General features: G+C 41.0%; 1 protein-coding gene across 1 annotated transcript in view; it reads left to right on the top strand.

The window, feature by feature from the left end:
* AOX1 (aldehyde oxidase 1) overlaps positions 1–13,391 on the top strand; it is a 105,111-nt gene that overhangs the window by 63,542 nt on the left and 28,178 nt on the right. The window contains exons 32-34 of the mRNA XM_008582123.1: positions 2,544–2,609; positions 2,722–2,910; positions 5,469–5,636. Coding sequence (XP_008580345.1) covers positions 2,544–2,609; positions 2,722–2,910; positions 5,469–5,636 — 423 coding nt within the window. The remainder of the gene's footprint in view (positions 1–2,543; positions 2,610–2,721; positions 2,911–5,468; positions 5,637–13,391) is intronic.

The raw sequence follows: 13,391 nt of genomic DNA on the forward strand, positions 1-13,391 counted from the left end.
TTGTATCAAACTTACGTTCAGCAAGTGGCTGCTCACTCTCTTGAGCCAGCCTACATTCTGTATTAAACTTTAAGTGTGTATTTCTTACTTTTGCATTAAACCTGGTGCAGGCCCTGCTTGGTCTCTGGAGCTAGGTTGCACTCTCTCTGTTAAATCTGTTATCTCTTATTCATTACATTAAACCTGTTCTCACTTTCTACTGTGACTCTGCCCTTGAATTCCTTCCTGTGGCAGAATCAAAAACCCGGTGAGATGATGCAGTGGGTTGAGGCTGGCTATTCAGCCTTCCCAGACCCTCTCTTCCACATCATTAGGAAGTTTGTAGGATGCGCCAATGTCACATCTAAATTCCATTCACAAATTATTTCAACACCACCTTGAGACACCTTGACCAAAACCAAAAATGGTTAGTATGTGTAGGAGAGAAAGGGCTTTGCAAATACTGACATGTAAATCTTATCAAAATGTCTTTTATTGTCCTATTGCTTGTTAACTTCTCCACCACTTAAAAATTATATGAATAACAAAAAATACATATATATGTATACACACACACACACACATAAAGTGAATGAAGGGAAGTCTGGAAAGCAGTTGCCCTCATGTTTCACTGAAGTTCATCCTTAGTATACATTAATATTGTATCTCCATTTGTATTCTAGATCATTTTAAAAAGTAAACTCATGGGATCACAGATTGCTCATATGATTATTTTAAAAGCATGTTTTCAGATCAAGTGTTCAGATCCCCATACTGGCCAGCTGCCAAAAAAAAAAAAAAAGTTTCCTAATCTTTTTCAAATCATGGCACACAAAGATAATGATAATATTTGCACAGCACAGTGTGGCAAACAGAAGCCATGGTGGCAGCTGGCCAACCTGGGGGTCCTGTCCCAGACCTGCCCAAAGCCCAGGTGCCAGTGTCTCAGCACACCTGTAATCCATCTGAGTTTCCATGCTAGGTGGGAAGCTGTTTTTAGAGATCAGCTAGTTTCCTGACCCTTCACCCCAACAGCTACTTTGCCAGATTTAGCAAATAAAAATACAGGACACTCAGTTAAATCTGAATTTCAGATAAACAACAAATAGTTTTCTAGTATGAACATGTCCCATGCAATATTTGGGACATACTTATTTTATCTGTCAATTCTACCTGAGGCCATCATATAAATCCCTAAAGAAACAAACCTCATGGAGATCTTCTAGAATTTATGGTGCCAGAAAAGTTAAAATTTGGTCTTCCCTATGACTTCTAGTTTACACTTACAGGTTAAAGTTCAGTTATTTCAGTCTCACTATAGTCTCTTAAAAAGTGTGTTCCTTGAAGAGGTAAAACTTCTTTCAATTAAAAAGAAATCAGAGAATTAAATGGCAGGCCTGTTGCTGCTAGCTGTTTGTGCTTGGTTAACTAAAGCATCCGTTGATTCAGCACAGCCATCACTTTCCACGTCCAACAGCCATAATGCAGAACACACCAGGTTTCAAGAGAGAAGTAAACTGGGCCGGCCCGTGGCTCACTCGGGAGAGTGTGGTGTTGATAACACCAAGGCCACGGGTTCTGAACTCATATAGGATGGCCGGTTAGCTCACAGGGTGAGCGTGGTGCTGACAACACCAAGTCATGGGTTAAGATCCCCTTACCGGTCATCTTTAAAAAAAAAAAGAGAGAGAGAGAAAGAAGTAAACTGAAAGCCCTCTCTGAGGCCAGGCAGCCCCCTGCCCTATCCAGGTTGAGGATGAATGAAGGCTGGTCCCAATGCCCAGAGTAGGTTTTCTGAAAAGCCAAGCTTTGAGACAAAAGAGAATTGCCAAATCCAAAGGGCTAGATAGAAAGTAGGAGCCCAGGTCTTGAGCCTGAACAGAGAATAATGATGTTATTTGAATAAGCACTAGAAAATGGGGGCAGAGGAAAGCCCATAGGTATTCCTGAGATAGACTACGGGCACTTAGAGGCTTTTTGTGGCTCCTTAACAATCTGTATGCACATGCCCAGTGTCAAAACAGAAGGGCCAAATAAGTGTGATGTTTCTCAGAGAAGGAAGTAGATTAGCAAAGTCAAAGGTGGTCTCAACATTTGCCCTTAATATCTTCCAAAAATCTTGCAAATCTCCCAATTCATACATGCCATAATGACTATATGATTTCCTGAGTAAAATGTCAACAATACCACCCACATCAGACTATCATGAGGACTAGATGAACACATGAGTTATACTAGAACAACAAATCCAGGTTGATAACCTCATGAGCAACCAGGCTCAATTATCTACCAAGTGACTAACTCATACACACCAACGTATTGTGGACTTTGGAGTCATTTAAGAGGAGTCAAAACCATGAATCCAAAAGACCTTTCAGGGTCATTGACAGTCCTAGCACTAAATTTGAAGCGCTTAAGAGGTGTCTTACCAGCTCTAATATTGACAGGGTTCAGTTCAGTGTTAACCAGGAGTTCTGGAATAACTGGAGACCTTTCAAATAAACCTTAAAATAACATTTTTTTAATTCAAGTTTTTATGATGAGGTAATTTTTATTTTGGACAGAAAATCAGAACGGACATCATCATGGATGCATGCTGCAGCCTAAATCCGGCCATCGATATTGGGCAGGTAGGTGCTGGCCCACTTGGGTGGATGCCCCTTCCAGAGAGTGACTGCAGGGTAGTTAAAGGTCTTCTACAAAGGATACAATGTCACAAAGCTTGAAATTGTCCCCCTTCAGATTGAAGGTTCATTTATTCAAGGAATGGGCCTTTATACTATTGAAGAGTTGAAATATTCTCCAGAAGGTTTCCTGTACTCCCGGAGCCCAGATGAATACAAAATTCCAACCATCACTGATGTCCCAGAAGAGTTCAACGTCTCCTTTTTGCCCTCTTCACAAACCCCACTAACCATCTACTCATCCAAGGTAAGCACCCAAACCTGCTACTGCACAACGTAAATGGATCAGGTAATGAAAGTCAGTGGACAAAATAAAATATAAATGTTAACTGTTCTGAGGACCAAATCACTATAGACTTTTAGAATTTAGAGATGAATCACCTAGAGAAAACTGAGATCCAGGAAGGATAAATGATCCAACCAATGACAATCATGTGCCAAGCATTTTATTGATATCCTCTTTCACCAAAAACTCTACAATTCAGCAAAAAGCCTTGACTTCTTGACAGAATAACACTGTGACTTAAGAACCTTAAGACTAGAATGTTAAATGAGATTAAAGCACAATGCTACAGAAATCTCAGAAAGCAGTAGCAGCTTGGAAAGACTCCGGGGCTGAGGCCCCAGTGACCTGGGTTCCTGCTGCAGCCGCATCACCTCCCTGTAATCTCAGGCAAACCACTCACCTCTGAGAGGCTCAGGGTCCTCAGCCATACCCAGAAATGAACCTAGAGCAGTGTGTCTCAACCTGGTGGTGGAGGGCGGGGGTTGGGAGGGTGATTTCACTCCCCAGGGAACATTTGGCAATGTCTGGAGACATTTCTGGTTGTCACGACTAGGGGATAGGGAGATGTTACTACTAGTAGTTAGAGGCCAGGGATGTGGATAAACAGGCTTCAATGCACAAGACGACCCCCCACAATAAAGCCCAAAATGTCAATAGCATCAGAAAGCAAAGACATCTACCTTAATAATTGCTAAAGTAATGAAACCGAAAATTAAAATAAAGGTCAGCATTTGTTTGCATTACTGTGTGCAGATTACATGAAAGCACACTCAGTAGAAACTGCTTCTAGGTTTGAGATGTATTGTTAAAGTTTTCTTTAAAATCTTTTGGGAGACTTCTTGCTAAGGGTGGACAAATTGGAACCAAAATAAATAAATAAATAAGGAAGAATCTCAATATATCTGCAGGAATTTCATCATTTCTAAACTGGATCCCACTTTCAGCCCAGGAAATTCCTCTGGATCTATGGTGGTGAAGCCAGGGCCAATCTGAAAGAAAGGACAATTAACACGGCCTTTCAATTGTCATTGGAGTGGAAATCACTCAAAGGAGAAAAGGCACAAGGCAGCTCCGAGACCACAGGGAGCAGCTTTCAGACCACCAAAAGTAACAGGGCAGACAGGACCCCGGCGTCTTTGTGGTTGTATGCAGCATTCACAATCAAACCCTCAGGAAAATCATGGGTTTGCAGGTCCCCCTGTGGAAAGTGCTGTGTAATAATAACAGGGAGCTACCCNGGAAGAATCTCAATATATCTGCAGGAATTTCATCATTTCTAAACTGGATCCCACTTTCAGCCCAGGAAATTCCTCTGGATCTATGGTGGTGAAGCCAGGGCCAATCTGAAAGAAAGGACGATTAACACAGCCTTTCAATTGTCATTGGAGTGGAAATCACTCAAAGGAGAAAAGGCACAAGGCAGCTCCGAGACCTCAGGGAGCAGCTTTCAGACCACCGAAAGTAACAGGGCAGACAGGACCCCGGCGTCTTTGTGGTTGTATGCAGCATTCACAATCAAACCCTCAGGAAAATCATGGGTTTGCAGGTCTCCCTGTGGAAAGTACTGTGTAATAATAACAGGGAGCTACCAGGTACCAGGAGCTGTGCTAGATGATTTTGCACCTCCTAATCCTTATAGCACCATATAAGGTATGTGTCCTTGTCTACATTTCACTAACAAAGGAACAGAGGCTTGGAGAGATGATCTACCTTATCCAGAGAAACACAGAGTAAGGACCAGGATTCAAACTTGGTCTCTCTAGCTCAGGGGCCCACTGGCCAAATCTAGCCTGAAATTTTTTTTGTTTATTGGTGGGGTTTTTTTAGCCTATACAGTGTTTTTAAAAATAAGGGAGTTTTACGTTAAACTACAAATATCTAACTTCTCTTGAAAAATTGGATGACCTGGTAATGATGGCTGTACTCCTGATAGGAACAATTAACCACAACCAAAGAACAGCTGCTCCGTTTAGATAAGATATAGGGGTATCTCTACTTTATCACAGTCCACTACTCCTTATTGTCCTTCATGTGCCCACGTCACTCACTTACTCTCCTGTTCCTTCCAGGTGATGGGTTTGCAACCTTTCATCTGGTACCAAAGTCTGTACTCTTTCTTCTAGAATACCCTGCCTCTCCTGACCCTGGAGTCATAATGAGGCATTTTTCTCTGTGCTCATGAAGTTGGCCAATTCAATCTACTGAACATTCTTTACTAAATAGTGTACCCTCCCCTCACCACACAGACACACACATACATACACGTCTTTTCCTGCAGAACAAAGATTTAACCCAGACAGGATTAAAGATCTGGGAAGTCCAGGTGATATGGGATTTTTAAGAGTACTCAAGTTTCATTCAGTCAGTGAGTCAGTCAACAAAACTTTACTGAGAACATATTCTGTGCAAGACACTCTGCCAGCGGTTGGGGATTCAATGGTGAACAGCATCTGGTCGTTACCCTCTAGTACCTTGTAGTCTAGTGTAGAAGCTTCTAAAATACATGTGCTTTCTTGCAGGGCCTCGGGGAGTCTGGGATGTTCCTGGGGTCATCTGTGTTTTTTGCCATTGCTGATGCAGTGGCCACAGCACGCAGAGAGAGAGACATGGCTGAGGACTTCACAGTGAACAGCCCAGCAACTCCAGAACAGGTTCGAATGGCCTGTGCAGATCAGTTCACAGAAATGGTATGGAATTATTGTTTATTTTCCTGAAAGATTATTTTTTTTTATTTCCTGCTTCTTAGGTCTCTTGGGTAAATTTATAACCTAATCCACATCTAGCTAGCCAAATTATAAAACAATAAAAACAGATCACACAAATACACCTTGTATGTATAGGTATAGTAATTTTAACTTTTTAAAAAGCATTTTCCCATGTTATTTAAATTGATCATCTCAGCAACCCTGAAGTAGGGTAATTTATCATGCTTCGAAAACTAATAGCTAAGTGGGAAATAACTGACTGATTTCTCCAAACTGATGTAAGTATTCCCTCCCTCTATCCTACCTACTCTGTCCTACTCTTCAACAAAAACAAACACACAACAAAAAAACTCGTGTGTCTCATAGCTATATTTGATGTCACTTTCCATGTTCCTGTACAAATATAGAGCACACACAGTCTACCTGTCCTTTAGAAATAACGTGATCCCATTACCAGCTGCTGCCTTTCCACTTCATTCCATTTCATGACAATGCCTCCCAGCCCAGGAGAGAGAGGACTAGGGGGGCTTCCACTCGGACACGCACATGGCAGTCCCAACCTGCTGCATATTACAGATAAGCAGCCTTCCAGAGGTCACTGAGTCTACCCTGTGCCAATTTCCTAAAAGCATCTAAATGTGAATAAGAGCAACTAGCATTGACTGAGCACCGTACCAAATTTTGTACACATATTATCTCATTAGTCATTACCACAACTCTATCAGATAACCACTATTATTTTCCTCATTTTACTATTGAGGAAACTGAGGTGCAGTAACTTCCCCAAGGTCACAGAATTAGCAAGTGGGGGCTAAGATTCGAATACAGACCTTCTGACTCCACTATAGTATACTGCCTTCCAGAGAGAAAAGAATGAATTCTCTACTTCCTAAAAGGAAATTTGTGTTTTCATATCTATATTAAAAGAAGCACAAATACTTAACTGACTTCTTCAGCAAAAACAGCCAGCAATACAGCGAAAGAATAATATAGTACTGCTTAAAAGGAAGTGTCATAATTATTCATTTCTTTCCTCTGTGTGACCCATTCCTCTTTCCATATCCAAATATAACTTAACCACATTTCTTGTACTCCAATAATACCAATCACCCTGTAATCTCCCTCCACATCTTCTCCCAGTCAGTGGTTCTGAGGCTCATCTGGATCCATTGTCCACAGCAATGATTATAATCGCCTGCCTCTGGCAAGTTCCTCCTCAGATGGGTGGGGCTACATCTTCTCCCAGTCAGTGGTTCTGAGGCTCATCTGGATCCATTGTCCACAGCAATGATTACAATCGCCTGCCTCTGGCAAGTTCCTCCTCAGATGGGTGGGGCCAGGGATCCCTGCACCCTCCATTCCAGGAATTCCTTCTCTGTGCTGATTTTGGCTTGCAGAGCCCTCTGCCCATTCTCACCCAAGCTCATGACATGTTAACTGTGGAATCATGTTATCTCATACCCCAAAGCAAAAGCATAAGCACTCTGACCTTGAAAAAAATGTTCTCAATCACATTTTGCAATAATAAACATCCTTTTCTGGAATGAGGCAGATTAGGGAAACTAAAAAACAAAACACAACAAAAAGATATTTCTAATCCTCCTTTCTTGCCTAGAGTAAATATTTTTAGTCTTCCAATGGCCTGGCTCCTACAAAATGAATTCCTTCATTTCCAGGATATCAGGTCATTTTATCAGGTCATGGTCCAGTTGTCTGGCAAAGTAAATCTGTCACATGCAGTAGTAACAAGTGAGTCACTTTGATCTTATTCACCATTGGGACTCAGCCTGTTGGCTACCTGGTCCATGTGATTAGACCATATTTTCTCTCAAGTCTGATTGTTCCTTGATAAAACTAATTTAATATTTCTTCACAGATATAAATCATCTACTAATTTGTACACCAAAAAATCAAATGCTCAGTGTCAATGTGAGAGTAATCTCACATTTTGTAAAATTCTTGTAAATGGATACATGGTTTCTAGATATCACCTCATGATATAATCTATATTTGATATTTTAATCCTCATTTTAATAACGTGTTGCATTTCATCTTTGTAAAAGTAATACATATCCATTACGGAAAAACTAGAAAATGCTGAAAAAAATAAGATGAAAGTTAAAATCTGCCTTAATCCCACCAACCAGAACTAACTATAACCATTTTTGGTGTGTGTGTGTATACTGTTCCTCGGATCAGGACAGAGTTATTCCTATTCCAGGGCCTCTGCTATGCTCTTCCCTCTACTTGGAACATTCTTCTTCTCCTCAGCTGGTTAACCCCTACTCACCTTTCATATTTTAATCAAATTCAACAAATTAATTTGATACCTTCCTTTCTGTATAGTTTGAGGTGCCAGGACTGTAGTGGTGAATCAGACTCACAAGTCCCTGTTCTCAAGGAGTTTATAGTATAGCAGAAGAGAAAGACAAACAGTTACTGTAAATTATAACTGCTTGGCTGACCCTGGGTTTTCCCAATGCATCAATAGAACAAAATTTTTCTAAGTTAGCTTTAGTCTTTTCTTGAAGTCAGAGGGGTCAGAGATAGGTTCCCAGCTTTGGTCATTCATCCCGCAATTGTTTATTCATCTGACATCTGTGCTGAGCACCTTCCATCTGCCAGGCATTGCTGGGGAGCTAAAGAAATAGTAGTGAGCGAGACAATCTCTGCCTATGAGGAGCTTACATTCTGTTGTGGAAGCCAGACAGTAAACAAGTAAACAAACACACAATATGATTGCAGGTGGTGATGAACACTGTGATGCAAAATAGAAGAGCAGGGGGCTAGGATGTGCTAGAGAGATTATTTTGAATCATATTAGATAGTTTGTTAGAGAAGTTTTCTCTGGGGGGTGTTCACATTTGGGCCAAGGCCTGAATAAAGTGAGGGAGTAACCATAAAGCTGGTAATGGTGTGTTCAAGGCAAAGAATAGCTACTGTAAAGGCCCTGTGGCAGTCTCAATAAATTCAAAGTAGCTTGGGACTAAGTAGCCCTCAAAAGTGGCCACCTTCTTAAGTCTCTGATCTTGCCTCTCTGGTAAACAAATAAAAATTTTTAAAAAAGAACTTCTAACTGAAAGGCTACAATTGTTGCTCTTCCTGGCAGAGAGAACAAAGAAATAGAGATCTGTGACCACACCACTAATCTTCACATCAGCAGGGTAAGACCTGGATAGTCCTTCTTGCAGTAAACACCTTTCCTGGCAACTAGCCTTTGTCAGGTTCCAGGTCTACTTCTTCAGAACTTTAGAAAGTACAATTGGTTCATCCCCTTAGGCACCACAGCAGGCCTCCTGAAGCTCTTATAGCCTGGCTGCTCACACAGACCAATCTCTTTGAAGTGCCTTGAAACAAATCTGAGCCCATATCAGAGTTTATATTTTTAAATACATTTAATCAAACTACAACATGTTCTTTTAATTGAAATCTATGATGATTGACACTGGCACACGATACTGTACTGTGCAAAAAAATATATATTTTTGAGAAACACAGATACTCACAATTCTTTGTACTTGGCCTTTGAATACTATTGTCAAAACAAAATTTGTTCTGATGAGTAGGGTCAGGAGATCAGGTCTGTGTATTAGAATATAAGCATTAAGGGCCAGCCCGGTGGCGCACTGCTACAGTGCGCCGCTTGGGAGCACGATGGCGCTCCCACCGAGGGTTCGGATCCCACATACAGACCGGTTCCCGCTCACTGGCTGAGCGAGGTGCGGGCGTGACACCGAGGGTTGCGATCCCGTAGCCGGTCCCGGTCCGGTACGGGCGCGACACTGAGGGTTGCAATCCGTGGCCGGTCACGAAAAAAGACAAAAAGGAAAAAAAAAAAAAAGAATATAAGCATTAACTGTAAAGTTCAAAACCTTCTCTTTTAATAACCTCCTTATAGCTATAAGCTAGAAAACAGACTGCCAAGATCTATTTCTTAAACAGAAATGATGGTAAAACGGTCAGTACTTTTTCCTTGGAATTAAAGAAAATAATGCATATAAAAATACTATGTAAATACAAGTCACTCTGTAAATATTAAAGTTAAGGTCTTCACCAAATACCCATAACTTTTAATGACCTTCTTCAAAATATGCCTTTCCCAAAGGGCTGTAAAAGTGTTTCCACATTAGGTCAAGTTGACCTGTTGTGGCCAGAACAAACAACTCACAACTAGCAGCTTCATTTTCATGGGTAAATTGGCTTCAACAAAAAGCAGGCATTGGTAAGAAGTCTAGAGCATTTTTGCTACCAAAAAAAAAAAACAAACAAACTACTACTTGAATAAAAGCTTTTTTTTTTACATGTTTGGCTTTGGTAACTTGATCACAGAGTTGCTGACTGCTGTTTTTGTACATGGGCCCTTTCTCAGGTGGTTAATTTCTGGTGAGAACAGTGTTGCTGGTGATGGTTTCTGCTTTGAGCCCAGCAGGGCAGCCTGGCTCAACCAGACATAGCCAGAAACATCATCTCTATGCAATTTCCTTTTTGGTGATGGGAGAAAGGAAAATCTATTTCTTGGAAAATGTGTTTTGTATGGTCATTTAAAATTCCACAAGAAAAATAAATAAATTTCCCTTAAAGATATACAGCAAATATGTAATTAACACTTTCAAATTAGGACTTCTCCTTAGAGACAAAGATTTCATTAAAAAAAAAAATTCAGGATTGAGAGACCTGAAGTGTTCCACTGTGTTCTAATTTAAAAATTAGAAAAATACTGCTTTGCAGAATTTGGCAATAGGACAGATTTTTAAAAAACAAAAACAAAAAACCCTTGTCACCTTGTTATCACCAGCAGCAAAAAGTTTTATTGAATGAGTACAAAAACGTTGTATATGTGGGCAGCTGTAGTGGAAAGCCATGTAAAGACAATTAGCAGGTTCAGTTTCCATCTCCTGGAAACTAAAATCAGACAACTCAGCTTAGAAACTAGTTTGTTAACAGGTTTCAGCTCACCCCACATTTTGAAGGGGCAGTCTTGGTGATGCTGACTCACAAGGAATCCTCACAACCACAGCAAATGGCTATGTCACATGTTAGGCTGAGGCCTGATTTTACAGTAACTTAGTGGTACAAACTCCTTTCATTCTTAGATTAGCACTCAATTCCAAATGGCCATGTCTGTCCTGTCCCTGCTATTCTATAAGATTGGCCAGTGTCTATTTAAGAGAGCCTTTACTTTCCCCTCATAAGCCACCCTCTGCGTTCCCTCCTCTCTCTGCAACCCTACCTCTCACATCATCCCCATGTCTGATTTTCCCTCCTGGCTTCTTCTGCATTTCTAGACACCCAAACTCAGTGAGAGTTGGCAGCATTATAAGTGCCACCTGTTTAGTTCAGTAAAGGGAGCCCGTTCATCCCAGATGCCAAGGAGTCATGTGAACCTCGCATGTGCTGCGGGCATCCTAATTTACCTACGCTACTCTCAGCTGGTTCACCACCAAACACTAGTTCCCCAAGATGGAGCGTGCTCAACCCCATATTCTACATACAGCCTTGGGTTTCTCTGAGCCGGGGGGATGTACTGCCAATCCTACAAGAACTGCATTCTGTTTCCTCTGGTTCATATACCACAGCGTGTAGAAACATGCAGTCTCCAGCCTGTTGAGCTAAAATCAAGCCACAGATAATTGGCAAGGCCTTAGACCAGCACAAACATGCCTCGGTCACATGAATTCCTTGTGAAGGAACACAGAAGCAGACTGCATGACTCAGGACAGACTACCCAGAGTGAAGTCTCCCATGATATCTTCCTCAGAATGTTAAACCCATCCCATTCCCATGGGATGCACATGCATACACACATGCACACACACAGACAGGCGTATATTCATTCTTTACCTGCTTCTCATGCAGTCTTGGAAGAGGTTTTATTGGCAGTCTACCAAGATATGAAACTGATTCCACACTGAACATAGTTGTCCCATGATGCAGGGATGGAATCTGTTCACTGCAATGCTTGGAGACACGTCTTACAGTAGCCATTCTTACTACTGAACGGGGATTCTCTGATACTGTTATAGAATGTATATTTTTGTATCTAAAAACTGTCCTACCTGGTCTCTGAAAAGTTATTCCTCAGGTTGAGAGAAGCAGAGGAAAGGAGGGGAGGGTTGGGAGAGCACCTAACAGGGAAGAGGACAAAGCTGGAGGCATTGCTCAGTTTAAGAAAGGGAATAAGAAATGCAAAATATGAGACAGGAAAAAGATATTTTACCCAGCCAGGGGGAGGAGTTACAGTGAGCTGTTTCAGCTTAGTGGTTTTAAGACATGGGCCCTGTACTCAGAGGAACCTGGGTTTGAAGAAAAAGATATTTTACCCAGCCAGGGGGAGGAGTTACAGTGAGCTGTTTCAGCTTAGTGGTTAAGACATGGGCCCTGTACTCAGAGGAACCTGGGTTTGAGTCCCAGCTGAACCTTTGATAATTTAACTCCTCTGATCATGCATTTTCCTTATCTATAAAATGGGGTGGAGTCAGGGAGTGGAGAGAGCAATACTAGTTATTTTATATGGTTATGTGAGGATTGAATGAGATAACACATAAAGCACTCAATAGTTGTCACACATAGTAAATGGTCAATATACAATATATTGACAATGATAGTGATGAGTATGATTGAATCAGGGGGTCCAAGGCCATCCTCAGGTTCAGTAATTCCCTAGAAGTTTTATGGAACTCAGCTGTTTTATGCACAGTTGTAGTTGATTACAGTGAAAGGATACAGATTAACATCATCACAGGAGAAAGGTGCATAGGGCTGAGGCTAAGAGGCACCAGGTGCAAGCATCTAGTTGTCCTCTGCCAGTGTTACACAGACAGTGCTTAATTCTCCCAGCAGTGATGTGTGAAAAGATGCATGAAATACTGCCAACCAGGGAAGCTCACCTGAGCCTTGGAGTCCAGGCTTTTTATTGGGGGTCAGTTATATAGGCATGGAATGCTCTCATGGCTTACCTTCCTCAGTCAAACTGTTATCAAGTGGTCCAAAGCCCCAGGTAAAAAAAAGATGCTCATATCATGCAGGATTTTTTCAAAATTAGGGGTTATCTCCCAAGAGCTACAAAGACCAAACCTTTCTTTGGAATGCACAGGGTTTGGACAACCCAGGCCTGCTGAATTCACCCTTTACTGGACAAAGAGGATGATGAAGAATCCTGGATTGATGGCAACTACTGGTGATCCTAGGCCTTGAGAAAAATGAGACAAGGCCCAGATGTTATTTCAGAAGCTGAGTTTTAATTAGAAATGGAGCTAGATTAAGATATTTTAAAGATCCTACTCCCTGATTCTTTTGAGAATCACAACTTGAATGCAAAACACCAAATTGAAATCTATTGGTTACTGCATTTATAATTAACTAGTACTATTTGAAAGAGTTATCTATTTGTGTTCGTTGAGTTCATCTACTACAATTTTGTGCTGCTGCTTAACCCAAAATACAGAGCACTAAGGCTTCAGAGTGGCCACAGAAGCTCCCTGGGAAATATATGCTGATGAGAAGAAACACATTTTCATTATTAGAAAATTAAGCTTCTGCTTTTTTTATACACTAAACGGGCAAGAGAAAAACTGAAAGCATTCTGGGAGAGAACCACATCATAAATTCAGAAAAAAAACAATAATTTTTTCATTAAAATCAAAGTTTCCAATTAAATGTCTAAAACAATCAATAGTAACATATATGTATTTATCAGCACCGCACTCTACCTTTTTTTTTTTTTTTTTTTTAAAAAAA

The sequence above is a fragment of the Galeopterus variegatus genome, unplaced genomic scaffold, assembly GCF_000696425.1.
Source record: "Galeopterus variegatus unplaced genomic scaffold, G_variegatus-3.0.2 Scaffold2522, whole genome shotgun sequence".
Lineage (NCBI taxonomy): Eukaryota > Metazoa > Chordata > Mammalia > Dermoptera > Cynocephalidae > Galeopterus > Galeopterus variegatus.